This window comes from Salvelinus namaycush, chromosome 3 (assembly GCF_016432855.1).
Source record: "Salvelinus namaycush isolate Seneca chromosome 3, SaNama_1.0, whole genome shotgun sequence".
In the NCBI taxonomy this organism is placed as follows: domain Eukaryota; kingdom Metazoa; phylum Chordata; class Actinopteri; order Salmoniformes; family Salmonidae; genus Salvelinus; species Salvelinus namaycush.
The window spans coordinates 61,264,870-61,287,220 of record NC_052309.1 but is presented as its reverse complement, the minus strand read 5'-3'; the positions used below and the strand labels follow the sequence as shown (position 1 = coordinate 61,287,220).

Here is a 22,351-nt window from a genome sequence, read left to right as displayed (position 1 = left end):
GACTCCACTCACACAGGCCTACTATAGACCAGATTCTCCCACCCAGGCCTTATCTGAACAAGCAAACTCCCAGAGAGAGACACCAAGATCAACTTCCTTTAGCCCTGGCTCTGAATACAAGACCATACAGGATCCCTCAGCTCAAGTAAATATATTCACTTGAAATGTTTATTGCTTTTGTGGGATAACATCACATGCACATTTAAAACAAAAAGGAAAACCAATACAGAGGTATTCATATGCGTAGTAGGTAGGCAAGTCACTATGCAACAGGTGAGGTCAAGTAAATACATCTGTGTTTTCTTATATTTCATTCTCATTTTGATAAACAGATGTCTATTGATTATGGATGCATGTTGATTTGTTCACTTGGCTTCTTATACATTCCCACCATCAGACGCTTATATTTTGAAAGCATGATTAAATCAGTTTATTCAATGCTTGCTTTACTCAACGTCTGAACTCTGAAAGAATAGTTGTATTGTTGTCTGTATTGCTTTTTGAATTACAATAACTGTGGTACTTTCTTCCTAAAGGTAACATTGAGGTTGTCTATGTGCTTCACTCCACAACAGGTAAGCTTATGCATGATGTTGGTGACAGTCTGCTTGTTTGAAGAGTGTGGTCATACCGTATGTCAGTATTGTGGTCAACAAGTAAAACATCACCCAACAAGACTGTTGATTACTCATTTGGGAACTCATTAAGGCAGTTACAGAATGCAATTATAGAACTAAGAATGCAATAGAATACACATTACAATTCGTTTTCAGTTTCTGTCACTCAGGGACGCAAGGCCGACAACCAAATGAAAAGCTCCTTACCAGAAATGTTCCTCGATTTGGGACCCCAGAAGAGGCTCTGGTTCACTCTGAGCCTAACCCCAAGAAGAACCCTATCCCTCAACCTCGTTGTTCCTCTCCAGGCTCTGAGGGGTGGCCAGTCCTCTTCTGGCTGTGCCGGGTGGAGATTATAACAGAACATGGCCAAGATGTTCAAACGTTCATAGATGACCTGCAGGGTCCGTTCCAGGTCGTGTTTATTGCAATCGTGTTGCACAGATGATCAGATCTCACAAAGCCTGGTGAAGCGTTCCTATGTGTTTTAATCTTCCAAGATGTGCATCCCCATTTAAAAAAGGAATGTCTGGAACAACACCACCATATCAGAATCTCAAATGTCTTGCAAATGTTATATATCTCACGTCATATTTTTCAGCAATCCTATGTATTTTATGATGAGCTGCAGGCGAGAATGCAGCATTATGTGAATCTTCTTGTTTTGAACAGCAAGTTGAAGTTGTCAGTGTAATTCTTGTTAATAGCTATCCAATAAAAAAAATACATGATTGGTTTAAATTCTATTGCTTCTAAGTGAATTTTGTCATGTGTCATGTGTTCAGAACCTTACAGATAATAGCGTAGGTTCAGTCTGCAGCATCACGGTCAAAGGCCAAATGTACCATGGAAGTCTCTCAAATCACCAATGGGAATGGAGAAAAGCAGAATAGCACACAAATGAATGACTAGTTTAGATTGAGAACAAAAATGCTAACTTTATTCAGAATGTTGAAGATAATTTTCATTCCTATCATAACAGGTCAACATCAGATCTAATCTATACAGATCAGTTCGGTGGTTGGGTTTGTGTAGGCCTGGATTTGGGTTATGCCGGATCCATCCTTACAGCCAATTAAATGCATCCCACGGTGGATTAATGAAAATAAAATGAGCTTGGCTTTCAACAAGTTAGAGAATGTGACACTTTATAGAAACACGGGCACATAAATAACTTCTGTCTGCTATTTGCATTTGGTAAACTAATTGGTAATGGATACTAACAAGTAATGGTAACTACTGCACTGATTCCATAATGCAATGTGTGTGTCCTAAAGGGCTGTTCTCCTGTCCAATGGCGGTTAGAATGCGCCTCAATCTTCTATCTGATACCGTAACCCATACATGGCACTCTCATGTTGTATTCTCCTTCTTGTTGTGAACACTCTTCATGTGCCTTCTTTGAGATTCAAGCGCTTTGAAGCGCGTACCGCAATCGGTGCACACATATGGTCGTTCCTCATTGTGCATTGTCTGGTGCTTATTCAGTGACGTTAACGTGGCAAAACATTTATAGCATTCAGAACACATGTACGGTCTCTCCCCTGTGTGAACTCTCATATGCACTTTCAGGTTATCTCTTCTGTTAAAACCACGGTGGCAAACCGGGCAAGGAAACGGTTTGTCCCCTGTGTGAATCCTCCTATGCTTTGTCAGACAATCACTCGACCTAAAGCCTTTGCCACAGTCACTGCAGCGATGGGGTCTTTCCCCTGTGTGAATCATCATGTGTCTTTTCAGATTACTAGTCCAGTTGAAACATTGACCACATAAGTGACAAAAAAGATTTTTCATGTGAGTTTGGAGATGCTCTATGAGAATTTCTTTGGACTCAAAGTGTTTTCCACAGATACCACAAAGGCAATCTAGGCCTATATCCTCTGTGTGTTCTCGTGTATGTTTTATTAAAAAACTCACAGAGTAACATTTATTTCCACACACACCACACCAACAGGGAGTAGTAAGGCTTTGACTGTGTGGGTTCATATGGGATGACTCTGTGGATTTCCTTCCTTTTTTCCACATACCGGAGCTATGGCTTGCTATTTTCTGTGCTTTCTTTGATTTGAGTGGCTTAAACCTAATCCAAGGTTCCTTTTCCTCTTCTACACCTTCCCTGTATTTACTTGGGGTTGGAGAACAGACCGGATTTACCACAGAGAGGGGCTGAGGTTCCCTGGTTGGTTCTAATGACATGTAGCCCTCTCCATCAGGTTCTGTTTTGATCGGTTCCGTTGAAGTGCTTGTTAGAGAGGCTCCCTGTCCATATTCCTCACTTTGGGTTAGGTAAAGATGTGAGGGCTGACATGAGTCCTCTTCCTGATCATAGTCACTTTTCACACAGTCATTAGAGCTAATTATGAAGAAGTCATTATGAAACTCTTCCTCCTGCATGGTCCTGTGTTGCTCCTGTTGTTCCTCCTTAATCTGAGTGGGCTCTGGGTCTTCTTGCCCCAGACTGGGGCTCCATTCCTGCTCACAGTGTTGCTGCTCAGTGGGAACCTCCTCTTCGAAGACAGTGAGAGAGAGCTGCTGGAGGTCTGGGGAGAAGGATTAAACAAAAAAGTCAAAGCTGACATGAGACCATAATTACATTTACATGTATGCCACATAATACAAAACGTGTCTTTCAGCAGGACATGTGTTTCGTGCTCAAATGTAATAAAAAATGATTGCCAATGTCGCATAATATTAATGTCAACAGGAAAAATATAATAGCTAGTGACAAACCTGTCCTTTGTAATTGTATCTTTTGTGGTTTGAGAACGATATCAAGCTGCCTCTGTAGACGGCCGTTCTCCTCTTTTGAACGATACACTTCTTCCTGGTACTCTGCTATCGTTTTCTCAACAGCCCCAAATATCTCCTCAGCAGCTGCTGTTAAACGCTGGTTGAGAAACATTCTCAACAACTGTATTTTAGCCATTTTAAATAATCCAAGCAGACTAGCTAGCGCGTTTGTGTTTGTCGACGTTTTGGTAACCTTTCACCTTTAGTTTTGGCCATGCACGAGCATATCATATTTTCCAGTGTCGCGTCCTGCTGGGCTGGAGAACTGACATACGATGTTTTCTTCGTGACTAATGATTGGATAGTCTGTTGAGTGACCGTTGTACTACCCAATGATATTTCCAAAAGGGGCGGGGTTATTCTACGTTCTGAACACGTTGGAGGAGTCAGGAAGTTTAGTAACAATATATACATTTTGGGGTACTTTTGACACTACGGGTGTTAATTTTGATCATAAAAACAAAAATGTCCTCTCTAAATGGGAAACCGGACGTCATGTTTGTAAGTTATTTCATGAATATTGATACTTTGTTGTGGAATTGTTCTCAGCATGCTGCAATATGTCTGCGGCCTCCTCGAACTCGGATGTGTCGATTTGAATGCACCGGCTAACAAACGTTATATCTATCTGACAATAACACGTATCTAGATGATTGTTCCTTGAGATACTGTACAGGCTACTTACTGTGTGTGACTTTACATCATATTGTAGTAGGCTGGACACATTAAATGTTTAACAATGCTTTTTCTGATAAAAGCGAGTTCATTTCATAATTTTACCGTATGTTCCAGCTGCTTGCCGTAGCTTTGAAGTAATCACGAAAAAACAGGGCTTAATTTAGGGCATTTTTCGGCCTGCCAGCTCCTCCTATTCGTTATATTGAGCACCGTAGTACCAATTTGCCTTACGAACGTTCTATTATTCCCAGCCTATTGGTCTACGCCACAGTGCCTGCTTTGCTATTGTTTTTGCTATTGTTGGCAATGAGAACTGCCCACGTTGCTGGTAGTTAAAATGTAAACAACAACAAAAACGTACTCATGGAACTCTGAGGTCGTCCCATTGTTTCCTATAGGGAAGTATAGGTATATCTGTCTATTTTGCCAAATATCTCGCAATGTGTATATTTCGATTTTTTTCAAGTCGGACACCATTTTAATCAGGATAATCTCTTTCCAATTACTTAAATTTGGGCAGCGTACTCTGCTGTCATCGGTCGCTAGACTAGAAATAGTCTAAAGTTGCTATTGTTTTCCCTATTTCCTCGTTATGCAGACATAAGCACACTTGGCACCATCGAGGTGCGGATGTTTACTTTCTACATTACTATCTAAGAACAGATTGTAGTGGTAAAATAAAAAGGGATACATTTTTGGTGCCATTTACACGAAATTGAATTCTAAGCGACACTCCAGTCAGAAGAGGCTCTGCGAATGTTCTATTCCATTCATTTGCTATGGGCTCGCGCTAGTGGTCCAGCTTAGTCAACGTTATTTTGCCATTTTTCAGCCTTGGGTGATTTTTGACTCGTTCTATTGTCCGGCCTACTTGTAGCCCTTTCTATCCTTCAGAACAACGTTGCACTAGTTCCGAGAATAGTGCAGCGTTTTTCGAAGGAGAGAAAGGTGTCCAACGTTGTTCCAAGGAGAGAAGGCTTCCCGTTGACCGTTTTGCTGTGTTGGTGGTGGGCTTTTTCAGGAGGAAGATGACCTGCCTTATGAGGAGGAGATCATCAGGAATCCGTACTCGGTCAAGTGCTGGATGCGCTACATCGAGTTCAAACAGAATGGCGTCAAGTCCATCCTCAACATGATCTATGAACGAGCTCTGAAAGAGCTACCTGGCAGGTGGAGGCACAGTTTCTACATCTAGCTAGGTGCAGTGTTTCCCAATCCTGGTCCCGGGGACCCAAAAGGGTGCCGTGTATCGTTTTATTTTTGCCCCAAAATACACCCCCCTGGGTGCCCAGGGCCAGAATAAGAAAACACTGCTAAAGGTTCATGGAAAATACTGTGATGTCCCAGACTGTTTGTAGTCTGTCTGTAACTAGAGACAGGAACATGTTCACGGACAGTTACTGTTGCACATATAAGGACGGTTTCCAGGACACATCTTGAACTAGCCTTTCAACGAATCCGAGAGTGAAAGACTCCTCTCTCGTCTCTAACATGTAGACTCACTTTTTGTGAACAGTCCCATCACAAATCAGATTGGTGAATAAACTTTATTTAAACGTACTTGACCAGTTGTCTGCTGATTTTGTCCTAATGTAGGATGTAATCTGAGACAAAATATCCATAGAGTAGTGTTATTAACCTGACTTTCGGTACGCTGGTCTGTATGTCAGTTTGTATTTCTGTTTTGTATTTTCAATGCTGACACAATTTGCACGTAACTTACGCAATATATCAACAATGGCCGAGTTTAACCAAAGCACAGACCAAACGTTGCCCCACGCAAACAGCTGGCAAACTTCCAGCTGATTGCGAGGGAATGGGCTTTGGTCAGCAACATTCGGTTACATTTGGCTATTGTTTACATATTGTGAATAATGTGAAATGCGTCAGTAGATGGAAAATACAAGCAACGGAACCTTCCGACGCTGCAAAAAGTAAGGTAAACAACACTTTCCTGTGGTTACCCTATCTCCACTTCCTACCGCCAAATTAACCAACAGCATGGACAACCGTATGTTTAAATGTCATTGTATTCAACTTTCTGGCTTACAGAGAATATTACATATTTTTTACAGTGACTTCTTTCAGACTGATATCCATGGAATAACCATGGTAACAGTCTGATGTTTAGACATCTTAAACCTAGTCCTGGACTAAAAACATTTGTCAATCAGTCTCTGGGAAATCATCCCATAATCTAGGTTTATTTGAAACAGTACAATGGTTGTTATTGAATACCATACCAGTGTCTGGGCTAGGGTTTTAGGCATTGCTAAATGTTCACGGATTGTTCATACGTGACCTTGCAGTTACAAGTTATGGTACAACTACCTGAGAGAGAGACGGAAACAGGTCAAAGGGAAGTGCATCACGGAGCCAGCCTACGAGGAGATCAACAACTGCCATGAAAGAGCACTGGTTTTCATGCACAAGGTAGGCTAATGCTTATGTCCTGTTGTCCGTCCATCCATTGTGAAGAGAAAATACTCACACAAACTCTGAGGAATATCATTGTCCATTCATTGGCACAGACTATGACAGAGTACATTTATGTGTGTGAGAGTATTTTTTTTTAAACTTGGAAGTAGATTTTGTCGTCTGAGATTGTAGGAATAGCATCCCACATAACTTGTTCTTCCTGTGGCTGTCCTAGATGCCGAGGATCTGGCTGGACTACTGCCAGTTCCTGGTAGCTCAGTGTAAGATCACCAGGAGCAGACGCACGTTTGACCGAGCACTCCGAGCCCTGCCCGTCACTCAGCACCCTCGCATCTGGCCCCTGTACCTCCGCTTTGCCCGGAACCTGCCCCTGCCTGAGACCGCCATCCGTGTCTATCGCAGGTACCTCAAGGTAAGAGGACATTTCTAGAAGATTTGCTCCTCTGTGATTGAACTACAACCAAGGCTGAAGCACCTGAAGCCTCTCTTTATGGAAGACAGTCACAGGATAAATCAGAATTCACATTAATAAACACTTTATTTAATTTCAACCATGGTGATAAGAATGTGTCCTGGTTATGAGATTATAACAACACCAACCACACATCACATCGGAAACCGACAAGCTATCACGCAACATAGAAGGTAGGCCTGGAATAGATGACAGTGCTACCAATAAATGTGTGAAAGCAGGCAATGTGCCGCTCACACTTGGCTGAGCAGAAAATCATTAAAGGAAGTGTGAGAAGGCCACACGTGCATTGGCCCTTAGGCGTATGTAGACCTGATCTCCCACCTCCAGCTGTAGCGTGACTGCGTTACCGCCGTTATCTGCTGTATCAGTACTAGACTTGGGGTCAGATGTAATAGGCAGACACTCTCCATTCTTGATCAGGGATGTGTGGGAGTCTTCAGATCCTCCAGCCTGAAAGAAGAAGCTGAAGTAGTAGACCCCTCTTACAGGGGCTGCAAACACTTCTGTGCTGGGGGCTTTAGGCGTTGCCGATGTTAGTGATGACCTTGCTGTAGGTCAGGTTAGCGTCTTGGCTGAAGGGCCCTATTTTTCCAGTCTCTCAGGACAGCGGAAAAGAGCACCTTTGTCTTCTCTTTATTTCTCAGCTCCTCAAGCTGGCTCTCGATGACTTTTAGCTTGGTTTCCATGGCTCCTAGTTTTTCCCATCGTGGTTTGCAGTTTTTTCCACTGTGGTTTGCAGTTTCTCCTCCATGACTCCGAATTCTATAATTAGAGTCAACATGTAGCGTGAGTTCTGTAGTTCTGCAGTGCATTCCGCCTCATGTTCAGTCATTGGGGTGTCCTCCTGTGCAAGTGACAGACAGCAGCTCAGAGACGCCATCAGAAATGCAGTAGCCTTCATCCTTCACCTGGGTTCTGATACCCTTCTGAGTAAACCGTATTGGTCCTGAGTAGGCCTAACCTGTTTTGATTCCAGAGTTTTCTCAGCTTCTTTTTATACAGCCAGGTTTGACACGATCCAGTAGACTGGAAGTTAGTCCTTGTAATGTTGGTTTTATCGTTCTTTATTCAACCTTATTAGTCCGTAAATCAGACTGTCTGTGATTTTGTACCTAGATTGTGCTGTTCTGGCTTGGACAAAGCTTACTTTCTGGCCCTGTCCCTAGAGTTGCCGAACGTGTGATAACATTGCAGCGATGGTAGCTTTGTGTGTGTTATCTCCAAATCATATATCATTAGAAATCTGAAAGATTTTTAGAATATTTGGGTCAGGAGACCTCTGACCTCTAGGGTTCATATTGGAATGAACTCTATACATTACCCTGATAACCCTAGAGATTTCTTTAGTCCTTGTAATTATTTGAAGGAATGGACAGGACAATATACATGCATTCAAAAGATTGCATTTTTCTAGTCTTCCACACACGCAGCAGTGTGGTATTCCAGAGTTATTAGATAAATGGTTGATTAAGAAAGCTACATTTATATATTGGTTGTCAAGTGAGTTCTACTGTGCCACAAGTCTATATTTCTCAAAATGACAAAGTTATTTCTGCAACAGCCCCCTGGATTTGACTCTCTCCCCTTCTTTCTCTGCAGCTGTCCCCAGAGAATGCAGAGGAGTACATAGATTACCTGCGTTCCTGCAGCAAGCTGGATGAAGCAGCGGTGCGTCTGGCAGCCGTTGTCAACGATGAGAGCTTTGTGTCCAAAGAGGGCAAGTCTAACTACCAGGTAAGACCACGTCTGGCTCATCCTCCTTATCCCCATGTTGTTGTGTGGTTGATATCTAACGTTATCCCCATGTTGCTGTGTGGTTGATATCTAACGTTATCCCCATGTTGTTGTGTGGTTGATATCTAACGTTATCCCCATGTTGCTGTGTGGTTGATATCTAACGTTATCCCCATGTTGTTGTGTGGTTGATATCTAACAGCTATGGCACGAGCTGTGTGACCTGATCTCTCAGAACCCAGACAAGGTGAACTCTCTGAATGTTGGGGCCATCATCCGTGGAGGCCTCACTCGTTTCACAGACCAGCTGGGCAAACTCTGGTGCTCCCTGGCTGACTACTACATTCGCAGTGGACATTTTGAAAAGGTACTGGTCTGGATTTATGCATCCCAAATGGCACCCTATTCCCTTTGTAGTGCACTACTTTTGACCAGAGTCCTATAGACAATGTCATCTTTATAGTCCACTTTTGACTTTGTCGTCATGCATCAGGGTCATTAGAAATTCTTATTATCAATGACGGCCTAGGAACAGGGGCAGAACGACAGATTTTTCCCTTGTCAGCTCGGGGATTCAATCTTGCAACCTTTCGGTTACTAGTCCAACGCTCTAACCACTAGGCTACCTGCCGCCCCAGAAATTATGTAGGATTGTAGGGTAACTTACCACCATAACCTTGTCATAATATACACTGCTCAAAAAAATAAAGGGAACACTTAAACAACACAATGTAACTCCAAGTCAATCACACTTCTGTGAAATCAAACTGTCCACTTAGGAAGCAACACTGATTGACAATAAATTTCACATACTGTTGTGCAAATGGAATAGACAAAAGGTGGAAATTATAGGCAATTAGTAAGACACCCCCAAAAAAGGAATGGTTCTGCAGGTGGTGACCACACACCACTTCTCAGTTCCTATGCTTCCTGGCTGATGTTTTGGTCACTTTTGAATGCTGGCGGTGCTTTCACTCTAGTGGTAGCATGAGACGGAGTCTACAACCCACACGAGTGGCTCAGGTAGTGCAGTTCATCCAGGATGGCACATCAATGCGAGCTGTGGCAAAAAGGTTTGTTGTGTCTGTCAGCGTAGTGTCCAGAGCATGGAGGCGCTACCAGGAGACAGGCCAGTACATCAGGAGACGTGGAGGAGGCCGTAGGAGGGCAACAACCCAGCAGCAGGACCGCTACCTCCGCCTTTGTGCAAGGAGGTGCACTGCCAGAGCCCTGCAAAATGACCTCCAGCAGGCCACAAATGTGCATGTGTCAGCATATGGTCTCACAAGGGGTCTGAGGATCTCATCTCGGTACCTAATGGCAGTCAGGCTACCTCTGGCGAGCACATGGAGGGCTGTGCGGCCCCACAAAGAAATGCCACCCCACACCATGACTGACCCACCGCCAAACCGGTCATGCTGGAGGATGTTGCAGGCAGCAGAACGTTCTCCACGGCGTCTCCAGACTCTGTCACGTCTGTCACATGTGCTCATGTGCTCAGTGTGAACCTGCTTTCATCTGTGAAGAGCACAGGGCGCCAGTGGCGAATTTGCCAATCTTGGTGTTCTCTGGCAAATGCCAAACGTCCTGCACGGTGTTGGGCTGTAAGCACAACCCTCACCTGTGGACGTCGGGCCCTCATACCACCCTCATGGAGTCTGTTTCTGACCGTTTGAGCAGACACATGCACATTTGTGGCCTGATGGAGGTCATTTTGCAGGGCTCTGGCAGTGCACCTCCTTGCACAAAGGCGGAGGTAGCGGTCCTGCTGCTGGGTTGTTGCCCTCCTACGGCCTCCTCCACGTCTCCTGATGTACTGGCCTGTCTCCTGGTAGCGCCTCCATGCTCTGGACACTACGCTGACAGACACAACAAACCTTTTTGCCACAGCTCGCATTGATGTGCCATCCTGGATGAACTGCACTACCTGAGCCACTCGTGTGGGTTGTAGACTCCGTCTCATGCTACCACTAGAGTGAAAGCACCGCCAGCATTCAAAAGTGACCAAAACATCAGCCAGGAAGCATAGGAACTGAGAAGTGGTGTGTGGTCACCACCTGCAGAACCATTCCTTTTTTGGGGGTGTCTTACTAATTGCCTATAATTTCCACCTTTTGTCTATTCCATTTGCACAACAGTATGTGAAATTTATTGTCAATCAGTGTTGCTTCCTAAGTGGACAGTTTGATTTCACAGAAGTGTGATTGACTTGGAGTTACATTGTGTTGTTTAAGTGTTCCCTTTATTTTTTTGAGCAGTGTATATTTGACATGTTTTGACTAGCTATCATGCATGTTATGAAGCTTTACGACATTGTTATGTAGTTCAAATAAAGTGTTACCAAATATATTCACTGTTTTTGGGATGCACACACACACTCACACAGACTAATTTGAATGCTTGTGTGTTGTGGCCCACCAGGCTCGTGATGTGTATGAGGAGGCCATCTTGACGGTGGTGACGGTGAGAGATTTCACCCAGGTGTTCGACAGCTACGCCCAGTTTGAGGAGAGCATGATCGCTGCCAAGATGGAGACTACCTCCGAGATGGGGAAAGATGAAGAAGGTGGGCGCATCTCAATAGTCTAAAGTGATGTCACTCTCCGCATCTCCTGCTCGGATCTCAAGTAACTGTATAAAGGGAGATTGATTCCTTACCTAGGTATCCATGTTACTGTTTTTCCAATCCTGGCTGGTACTTTTTTAAATTTATTTATTTTTTATTTTTTTATAAATTGTATCCCCTTTTCTCCCCAATTTTCGTGGTATCCAATCGCTAGTAATTACTATCTTGTCTCATCGCTACAACTCCCGTACGGGCTCGGGAGAGACGAAGGTCGAAAGCCATGCGTCCTCCGAAGCACAACCCAACCAAGCCGCACTGCTTCTTAACACAGCGCGCCTCCAACCCGGAAGCCAGCCGCACCAATGTGTCGGAGGAAACACCGTGCACCCGCCCCCCTCGGTTAGCGCGCACTGCGCCCGGCCCGCCACAGGAGTCGCTGGAGCGCGATGAGACAAGGATATCCCTACCGGCCAAACCCTCCCTAACCCGGACGACGCTAAGCCAATTGTGCGTCGCCCCACGGACCTCCCGGTCGCGGCCGGCTGCGACAGAGCCTGGGCGCGAACCCAGAGACTCTGGTGGCGCAGCTAGCACTGCGATGCAGTGCTCTAGACCACTGCGCCACCCGGGAGGCCCTCCTGGCTGGTACTTTGAGTAAAAAATGTTATTTGTCACGTACCCAGTTTACAGCCGGTCTAAAAGGTGCAGGGAAATGCCGGTGCGCTAGTTCCTTCAACATAACACGTAAATGTAACCGAAGGAGAGTAGTCTTGGGAATCAAGCCATTTTAGAGTATTGAGATGCACCCAGTGTGTCTGGATTGTGGAGTATCACAATCTCTCGCAAAAATAGAATTGATCTCAACGAGAATAACCTGTGTAAATAAAGATTACAAGGGGGGGGGGGAAATCACAGCCGTAAGTGAATGTTTTGCCTTTGTCGTCATGCTCAACTCGTGTTTCCTTTCCTTCTCAGAGAACATAGACCTGGAGCTGCGTCTGGCCCGCTTTGAGCAGCTGATCGCCCGCAGGCCCCTCCTGCTGAACAGTGTGCTGCTGAGACAGAACCCCCACAACGTCCACGAGTGGCATAAGAGGGTCAAACTGTACGAGGGGAAACCACGACAGGTAGCAGAAACCAGAAGTGGGCACGTAGTAGGAGTGCTGATCCAGGATCAGTTTAGCCTTTTAGATCATACTGAATATGATTATATGAACAGACGGGACCAGATCCTAGATCAGCACTCCTACTCTGAGACCCTTTGTGGATACAGGCCCTGAGCTCTTAGCCCTAGTCTGACTCGGTGTCATCTCCTTGGCTCTGTCTCTAATACCCATTTTATACTACTGAACCGAGGTGTACTGCGCTGGCCTGGTTCCGCATCCACTGTTCTAGCTGGAACCGGGATGTGAAATGAAAATATCCGAGCCAGCGCAGTACGGTTCAGGCCGCCATTATAATGTGAAAATCCTGAAAAACAGTTCTTTACCGAGCTAGTTGACATCTGTGTTATTGGTAGAGAGTAGCGATTAATCATGTTTACAGATTTCACGTTTCTAATTGTTTCTTAGTCTTTCTAGCTGGCAATAGGTATCTTGCATGCTCTTCCTCACATACATGTACAGTGTATAGAAGGTGTGTCTTAACCTCTTTTTCAGATCATCAACACCTACACAGAGGCAGTTCAGACTGTAGACCCTATGAAGGCTACAGGGAAACCCAGCTCTCTCTGGGTCTCCTTCGCCAAGTTCTATGAGGAGAACGAGCAGCTAGACGACGTGAGTCTCAAACTAACGTTTCCCCATTCCACGTGGGTTGAAATTGTATTTAAAATCTTTAAAATATTTCAAGTGTTCGTTTGTGCCTGTCTGGAGTGCCAGATGGTTAGAATTGTCACTTTTGGGACTATTCCATTGGTTTCATTGCAAGCTCGCCAAGCAAGCCTAGTAAAGTATTTACCCAGGTCTTCTCCCTACTTAGGGTGACAACAACATAGATTTACTCCTTCAACCCAAGAGGAAGTTAAGTTAATTTTTTTTAATGTTCTTTCTCTTTTTCCACTTTTCCCAACCATCAGGCGCGGACCATCTTTGAGAAAGCCACCAAGGTGAACTACAAGCAGGTTGACGACCTGGCTGGCGTGTGGTGTGAATACGGAGAGATGGAGCTACGCCATGAGAACTACGAACAGGCGCTACGTATACTGAGGGTGAGAAGGAAACATAGGCACAACAAATACTGACCCACTATCTGTCACACACTCCAAAGACACTTACATTTGTGCTTTTCTGTCATCCAGAATTATTTCGTATGCGTTTTAAACTGCTTAACGTTGCTGTGTGGGCAGCTGATCTGTACTTGCGTTTTTAATCTATCTATTTAATAACTTCAATCAATGAATACCCTCATCTAATCTCAAATTCTATGATGCAGACTGCTCTTCTCAGAGTTTCAAATATTCTGTCTATAGATGCACATTTTTATTTATTTTTATTTAAGCCTTCTTTTACAAGGTAAGTTGACTGAGAACACATTCTCATTTACAGCAACGAGCCGGGGAATAGTTACAGGGGGGATGAATAAGTACTGGATGCATGTCTGTGTAAATATCCCTTGACTTTCTCTCTTTCCAATTGTGTAGAAAGCAACTGCCATCCCGTCCAAGAAGGCGGAGTACTTTGACGTGTCAGAGCCGGTGCAGAACAGAGTGTACAAGTCTCTGAAGGTCTGGTCCATGCTGGCTGACCTGGAGGAGAGTATGGGAACCTTCCAGGTACTTTCTTCATATTTCCCTCTAAGGTATCTGTCTTCGTTGTGTTTCAATTGCACTGCTTTAGAAAGGAAAAGAAGGTAGCTTTGATGCAACACATCTAAGACTGCGTTTACACAGCCAGCCCAAATCGGATCTTTTGCCCCATTATTGGCAAAAGATCTTATCTTATTGGTCAAAAGATCAAAATGGGGCTACCTGTGTATACGCAGCCTAACAATAGTCAACCAACATTTCGGCAGCAAGTATCCTTCATCATGGTTTCTGGATTGGATTGATTAACATTGTTTAGGTTTATACGGTTGGCGTATTCCATGAGCTCTTCTTTCAGATTAAATCGTGTTAGAACAGGAGAAACTGAAAATGCATCTTGTGCATAGTGATGACCCAGTTTTAGGGACCAAACAATGAAACAACCAAAACGTGTAACAACAACGCATGTAATGACCATACGATATAACTAACAACCCTGCCTTTTGTCTTGGTCGTTTCTCCCCGTCAGTCCACCAAGGCGGTGTACGACCGCATCATTGACCTGCGCATAGCCACACCCCAGATAATCATCAACTACGCCATGTTCCTGGAGGAGCACAACTACTTTGAGGAGAGCTTCAAGGTGACACCGTCCACCTGCCCTGATGCACACATCTCACTAGCCTGGTCCCAGTTCAGTTGTGCTGTCTTGACAACTCTTATGGTCATTATCACGATGCCTGAACTGGGACCAGTCTAACGTTTCACAGCCTAGCATATCAACACTAACTCATACTGCATTCAAACTGGGTCGTGTTCAGGGCAGAGTACCCTACTGAACAAGACCCTGACCGTGCCTCCACCCTTAAAACCACAGCATTTTGATCAGTTGTTAAATCCCCGTTGCTGACGGTCTCCATGCGCTCTCTACAGGCGTACGAGCGCGGCATCGCCCTCTTCAGGTGGCCCAACGTCTATGACATCTGGAACACCTACCTCACCAAGTTCATCGACCGCTACGGGGGCAAGAAGCTGGAGAGGGCCCGGGACCTGTTTGAGCAGGCGCTGGATGGCTGTCCAGCCAAGTTCGCGAAGAGTAAGGGACTTTGTTGTCTACGTGACTTCTGTATGTTTTTATGTCTAATGCATGTTTGTGACGTGTTGCATGTCTGTTGAAGTATGATGCAAAAAATAATTTCCTGACTGATAAAACAAAGTCACCATCACAGTTGCTTTTTAGCTACTGAGAAGCACCAAGGAAAATACTGCCCTTTTCACACTACCAAGACAAGCTGTACTGTGCTGGCCTGGTTACACATCCACCACATTTGCAGGAACCGTGCTGGGAATGACAGATGTTAAAAGACCATGACCGAGCCAGCTCCGTACGGTTCAGGTTGGCATGATAGTATGAAAAGGGTGTTCGTGTATTTTTCAGTTTGCTGCTGGTATCTATTGTAATAATGGCCTCTTATTTATGTGGTACTATCCCCCCAGCTACAGGAATGACAAGTGAGCTATTTTCTGTTGTGATTGACAGCCATCTACCTGCTGTACGCCAAACTGGAGGAGGAGTTTGGGTTGGCGCGTCATGCCATGGCGGTGTACGAAAGAGCCACGCAGGCGGTGGACAACACGGAGAGGCATCACATGTTCAACATCTACATCAAGAGGGCTGCAGAGATCTACGGCGTCACCTACACCAGAGCTATCTACCAGAAAGCCATCGAGGTAAGAGTGTAGTGGCGCACACACAGGTGCATCTCAATAGTCTAAATCAGGGCCTGCAGGTGGTTTGAGTAAAAAAAGAGATACTTCAAAGTAGCCACCCTTTGCCTTGATAGTTTTGCACTCTCCTGGCATTCTCTCAAGCAGCTTCATGAGGTAGTCACCTGGAATGTATTTCAATTAACAGGTGTGCCTTGTTAATTTCTTTCCTTAATGCGTTTGAGCCAATCAGTTTTGTTGTGACAAGGTAGGGGTGGTATACAGAAGATAACCCTATTTGGTAAAAGACCAAGTCCATATTATGGCAAGAACAGCTCAAATAAGCAAAGAGTAACAACCGTCCATCATTACTTGAAGACTTGAAGCTCAGTCAATTCAGAAAATTTCAAGAACTTTGAAAGTTTCTTCAAGTTCAGTTGCAAAACCAAGCGCTAATATGAAACTGGCTCTCATGAGGACCGTCACAGAAAAGGAAGACCCAGAGTTACTTCTGCTGCAGAGGATAAGTGAATGAGAGTTAACTGCACCTCAGATTGCAGCCCATATAAATGTTTCACAGAGTTCAAGTACCAGACACATCTCAACGTCAACTGTTCAGAGGAGACTCCGTGAATCAGGCCTTCATGGTCAAATTTCTGCAAAGAAACCACTACTAAAGGACACCAATATGAAGAAGAGAATTGCTTGGGCCAAGAAACATGAGCAATGGACATTAGACCGATGGAAATCTGTCCTTTGGTCTGATGAGTCCAAATTTGAGATTTTTGGTTCCAACCACCGTGTCTTTGTGAGCCGTATAGTAGGTGAACGGATGATCGCTGCATGTGTGGTTCCCACCATGAAGCATGGAGGAGGAGGTGTGATGGTGTGGGGTTGCTTTACTGGTGACACTGTCTGTGATTTGTTTAGAATTCAAGGCACACTTAACCAGCATGGCAACCACAGCCTTCTGCAGTGATACGCCATCCCATCTGGTTTGTGCTATCATTTGTTTTTCAACAGGACAATGATCCAAAACACACCTCCAGGCTGTGTAAGGGCTATTTGACCAAGAAGGAGGGTGATGGAGTGCTGCATCAGATGACCTGGCCTCCAAATTCACCTGACCTCAACCCAATTGAGATGGTTTGGGATGAGTAGGACTGCAGAGTGAAGGAAAAGCAGCCAACAAGTGCTCAGCATATGTGGGAACTCCTTCAAGTGTTAAGTGTTGGAAAAGCATTCCTCATGAAGCTGGTTGAGAGAATGCCAAGAGTGTGCAAATCTGTCAAGGCAAAGGGTGGCTACTTTGAAGAATCTCAAATATAAAATATTTTGATTTGTTTAACACTTTTTTTGGTTACTACATGATTCCATATGTGTTATTTCATAGTTTTGATGTCTTGACTGTTATTCTACAATGTAGAAAATAGTTTAAAAAAAATATTTAAACTTGAATGAGTAGGTGTGTCCAAACTTATATATATTCCATTTTTTTGGGGGGGGGAACAAACTCAATATACTTTCAAATGACTAAAACCAAATATAAATGTTGTGAAAATGATAAGGGACCTACATTCATACCCGTTTCATGACTGTCTCCAGCATGCTAATAATCACTGAAATGAAAGCTAGACAGTCAGTGAGCATTAAACATTTTCCAAAAGATGGATATTGGAAAATGTTTTGCTAATTCTGACGGTGAAAAAGATAACACATTTTCAGTGCGGCCCTCGTTGAAGAACGAATGCAGCCCCCATGGCAAAATGAGTTGGACACCCCTAAATTAATCACGTGTTTTTTATTCATTGTTAAGCTGTATATGGTTATGCAGCTAATATATTCCAATATATAATATCATATGTTGTTTTCTTCCAGGTGCTTCCAGACGAACACTCCAGGGACATGTGTCTGCGCTTCGCTGACATGGAGAGCAAACTGGGCGAGATCGACCGGGGACGAGCCATATACTCCTACTGCTCTCAGATCTGTGACCCAAGGGTGAGCTCTCACACTGACCCAGGGTCCTGTTCATTAGTGCACTCTAGAGCTGGGCAATATGGACAAAAATCCGTATCACGATAAATTGCCTGAATTGATGCGATAACAATAAATAGAGCGATATGCTTATAACATTAATGTACTACCACTACTACTAGTTTGATAGTTGTAGCCATCAATTGTGCCATTAACAATCACTCAGCAAACGTATTTAATTTCAAACTTCACATTTCTCTACTGTAGGCTACTTATCGCAATTAATGATATAAGCAAAATGCCTGCGGTAAGTTATCGGTATGCTCGGTGTCGATGATTTTTGGTTTATCGTCCCAGCTGTAACGCACACCGTAGGAAAACGTTGTTGAACGAAAAACAAGCTGTTCTTATTGGACAATCCATGTAGTCATTCTCTGTTTCAGTCCTTTCCTCATTTTGGTGGAAACACAGGTTCGTGTTCAGTAACGATAAAATGTTTCACTCCCTGTGTGTGTTTGTTTCAGATGACGGCTACGTTCTGGCAGACATGGAAGGAGTTTGAGATCCGCCATGGGAATGAAGACACTATCCGGGAGATGCTGAGGATCAAGCGCAGCGTCCAGGCCACGTATAACACACAGGTCAACTTCATGTCCTCACAGATGATGAAGGCCACCACCAACGCCACCGGCACCAGTAAGAATGCACACACACACGCGCATGCATGCACACATATGCACGCACACACACACACACACACAAAACACACACGAACACCTTTGGTCTCCAATGATGGCACAACCTTATCAAGCATTATATATTTTTCCTATAAGAGATTGATTAATTGATTCATCTCATATGTTGATTTTGAAGTGTCATTCTCACATCTGTAGATGTTTTTCATGAAAAACATAGGCCAGATGGGGCTAGATTAGAGTTAGGGCTAAATCAGGGTTAGGGTGTACCTTTGTATCTAACTCTGTGATTCTGTGTGTGTGTGCAGTCTCAGATCTTGCCCCGGGCCAGATGGGGCTGGATGATATGAAACTGTTGGAGCAGCAGGCCCAACTGCTGGCCGCCGAGGCTGAACAGGACAAACCCAAACTCAAAGAGAAGATCCTCTTCGTCAGGTCTGTCACCCCCCACCCATTTAGCATCCTTTCCTTTGACCTCTGAAACCCCCAACTACAGACCAGGGCCCGTATCCCCAAAGCGTCTCAGAATAGGAGTGCTGATCTAAAATGTAATATCATAATGAATAAGATAATATGGACAGATCTTAGATCAGCAATCCTACTTTGAGACGCTTTGTGGAAACGGGCCCAGGAAGTGGCCAGTCATTTAATATAAATACAACAATGCAGAAGTGGTTCAATACTGGTCTTAACCACTGTGTGTCATTGTGAATCTGTTTGTTTAGGAGTGACACGTCACGCAGCGAGCTGGCTGAACTGGCCAAACAAGCCAACCCTGATGAGATTGATATTGATATTGATATTGATGATGAGGATGAGGATGAAGACCAGGGCCCAGAGGGTGAGTTACAACATCACCGGGGGGGGGGGCTGTTGAGCAGGGAGCAATGCTACAGAACATTTACATAGAAATGGACTGTGTAGATACAGAAAGTGATTCTGTCACAGAATATAGAACCATGCCAACCTTATACTTTACATTTCTATCTGCAATGTTTTGATGATTGAATGTTTCAGCTGTTTTCTTGAAAACCCTAATAATAATAATATTTAAAAAAAAAAATAATACATACATACATACATAGTACCAGTCAAATGTTTGGACTCCTACTCATTCAAGGGTTTTTCTTTATTTGTACTATTTTCTACATTGTAGAATAATAGTGAAGACATCAAACTATGAAATAACACATATGGAATCATGTAGTAAGCCAAAAAATTTATTTATATTTGAGAATCTTCAAAGTAGCCACACTTTTCCTTGATGACAGCTTTGCACACTCTTCGCATTCTCTCAACCAGCTTCATGAGGTAGTCACCTGGAATGCATTTCAATTAACAGGTGTGCCTTGTTAAAAGTTATTTTGTGGAATTTCTTTCCTTAATGCATTTAAGCCAATCAGTTGTGTTGTGACAAGGTAGGGATGGTATACAGAAGATAGCCCTATTTGTTAAAAGACCAAGTCCATATTATGGCAAGAACAGCTCAAATAAGCAAAGAGAAACGACAGTCCATCATTACTTTAAGACATGAAGGTCAGTCAATCTGGAAAAGTTCAAGAACTTTCAAGGTTTCTTCAAGTGCAGTTGTAAAAACCATCAAGCGTTATGATGAAACTGGCTCTCATGAGGACCGCCACAGAAAAGGAAGACCCAGAATTACCTTTGCTGCAGAGGATAAGTTAATTAGCGTTACCAGCCTCAGAAATTGCAGCCCAAATAAATGCTTCACAGAGTTCAAGTAACAGACACATCTCAACATCAACTGTTCAGAGGAGACTGTGAATCAGGCCTTCATGGTTGAATTGTTGCAAAGAAACCACTACTAAAGGACAACAATAAGAAGAAGAGACTTGCTTGGGCCAAGAAACACGAGCAATGGAAATCTCTCCTTTGGTCTGATGAGTCCAAATTTGAGATTTTTGGTTCCAACCGCTGTGTCTTTGTGAGTCGCAGAGTAGGTGAACGGATTATCTCTGCATGTGTGGTTCCCACAGTGAAGCATGGAGGAGGTGGTGTCATGCGGCTTTGCTGGTGACACTGCATGGTGTTTATGTAAATGTGTGTTTTCATTATGTTTGTCTCTCCCTCCAGAGGTGCAGTTGGAACAGAAGACCGTCCCCACCGCTGTCTTTGGAGGGCTGAAAGAAGGAGAAGATTGAATACAGATATGACATCACTGACGAGCTCCCTGGTCCACGAATGGAGCCTTTTCAACCCCTGTAAAATGTATGATGAGAATAGATTGTGTGGAATGTGAACTTTGTCATTTATCTTTTCTTTGTTGTTGACTGTAAGGGTTCTTGCTCTACATTCATAGATTGTCAAGTCTGCACCAGATCTGTGAATAAAAATGAGATTTATCAATAGAATTCAAATGTTCCTTATTAAAAACAAATGAAATGCTCCTTTCTAAAAACAATGTAAATGCTAATTTTCCTTCTAAACATGAGGACCAAGGCACACTTCAAAGTTTACATGTTCAAATTACGATGGCATGTTCAATAGAACAAAATTGTAAAAACCTCTGACATGTTTTGGCATGACTTTTGTCAGGTAGTTTTTAAGATTTTGTTCTATTGAACATGCTACAGTATCATAATAAAGAGTGCCTTGGTCCTCCTTGTTATTTATGTCATATTAACCCTTTAACCAAAGAGCGCCTTCAACCTACAAAGATCTACTAGTAGTGTATCCTAGCAGCACTTATAATTCTTTCTACAAATGCTCCTTGATGTAGTGATGCATTAAAGCAAAACTAGCATTGGTAACACTGTGGCTCTTTTTCGACAGTTGAAATCACTGTTTGCTACGGTATTGTATGTCTTGGCATTGCAATTATTTCAACCTGCATGACCTTGAGCCTGTTCACAATGGTTCTATGAATTTGATGTGTAAACTGCTGACATAACTCTTACTGTAAGTCCAACACCATGACTGACCGGGTCTGTGCAGCAGTGCTTTGCTGCAGAAAGACAAAGGGGAGTTTCCTGCCCTAGAAAAACAGGGAGTAGTTATGCTGGGTGAATAGGGAATATTTCATTGATACTGGAGCTGGGAGTTGTAAGCAACAAGAGACACATTTTACAGCCTTGTCATGCTCCCAGGCTTATTGTTTTCTCTAGCACTCACACTAGCTGGAATTCAACAATTCTTAAGAATTAGGAACGTGGCATCCTATACTGGATCTGAGCAGTATGTTGTGTATTGTAGCCTAAAGTAACATAATTTACACTTCCACCTAAACTAACCCTTAAACCAGTTTTTTACTGATTTGTTTGTATTGTTATGAAGGGAAATTAATAACCCTAGAACAGGAAAGTAAATAGTCCTAGCATTCTCTTCTATCCAGTGGTGTAAATTACTTAAGTAAAAATACTTTAAAGTACTACCTAAGTTGTTTTTGGGGGTGTCTGTACTTTACTATTTCTATTTTTGACTACTTTTACTCCACTACATTCCTAAAGAAAATAATGTACTTTTTACTCCTTACATTTGCCCTGACACCCAAAAGTACTCGTTACATTTTTAATGCTTAGCAGGACAGGAAAATTGTCTAATTCACACACAAGAGAACATCCCTGGTCATCCTTACTGCCTCTGATCTGGCAGACTCACTAAACACAAATGCTTCCTTTGTAAATTATGTCTGAGTGTTGAATTGTGACCCTGGCTAACCGTCAATAAAAAATACAAAAAAAAAAAATTGTGTCTTCTGGTTTTCTTAATATAAGAAATTTTAAATAATTTATACTTTTACCTTTGATCCTTAAGTACATTTAAAACCAAATACTTTTAGACTTACTCAATTAATATTTTACTGGGTGACTTTTACTTTAGTTATTTTATTTTAAGGTATCTTTACTTTTACTTAAGTATGAAAATTGGGTACTTGTTTCACCACTGCACCACTGCTTCCATCTCCTGTTT

At 43.3% G+C, this 22,351-nt stretch overlaps 2 protein-coding genes and 1 pseudogene across 3 annotated transcripts; 1 reads left to right on the top strand and 2 right to left on the bottom strand.

Annotated features, from left to right (window-relative positions):
- Positions 1-1,535: 1,535 nt before the first annotated feature.
- On the bottom strand, positions 1,536-4,059 carry LOC120034226 (zinc finger and SCAN domain-containing protein 12-like). The gene is made up of 2 exons (XM_038980707.1): positions 3,348-4,059; positions 1,536-3,157 (listed from the first exon to the last, which is right to left on the bottom strand). Exons 1-2 carry the CDS (start codon positions 3,541-3,543, stop codon positions 1,971-1,973), a joined length of 1,383 nt encoding a protein of 460 aa, XP_038836635.1. The 5' UTR covers positions 3,544-4,059; the 3' UTR covers positions 1,536-1,970.
- Positions 3,816-21,865, top strand: LOC120034213 (pre-mRNA-splicing factor SYF1-like). Of its 2 annotated transcripts, XM_038980696.1 has the most exons (19): positions 3,816-3,908; positions 5,107-5,255; positions 6,395-6,518; positions 6,739-6,936; positions 8,599-8,733; positions 8,936-9,100; positions 11,155-11,299; positions 12,275-12,426; positions 12,958-13,077; positions 13,377-13,508; positions 13,941-14,072; positions 14,572-14,685; positions 14,976-15,138; positions 15,583-15,773; positions 17,628-17,750; positions 18,251-18,422; positions 18,730-18,856; positions 19,147-19,262; positions 20,516-21,865. In XM_038980696.1, the coding sequence occupies exons 1-19, from the start codon at positions 3,873-3,875 to the stop codon at positions 20,581-20,583; spliced, it is 2,562 nt and encodes an 853-aa protein (XP_038836624.1). In that variant the 5' UTR covers positions 3,816-3,872; the 3' UTR covers positions 20,584-21,865. The 2 variants fall into 2 exon arrangements, with proteins under 2 accessions (XP_038836624.1, XP_038836615.1); XM_038980687.1 differs by lacking the exons at positions 3,816-3,908; positions 5,107-5,255 and adding an exon at positions 5,843-6,024.
- Positions 7,230-7,900, bottom strand: LOC120034235 (annotated as a pseudogene).
- Positions 21,866-22,351: the final 486 nt, after the last annotated feature.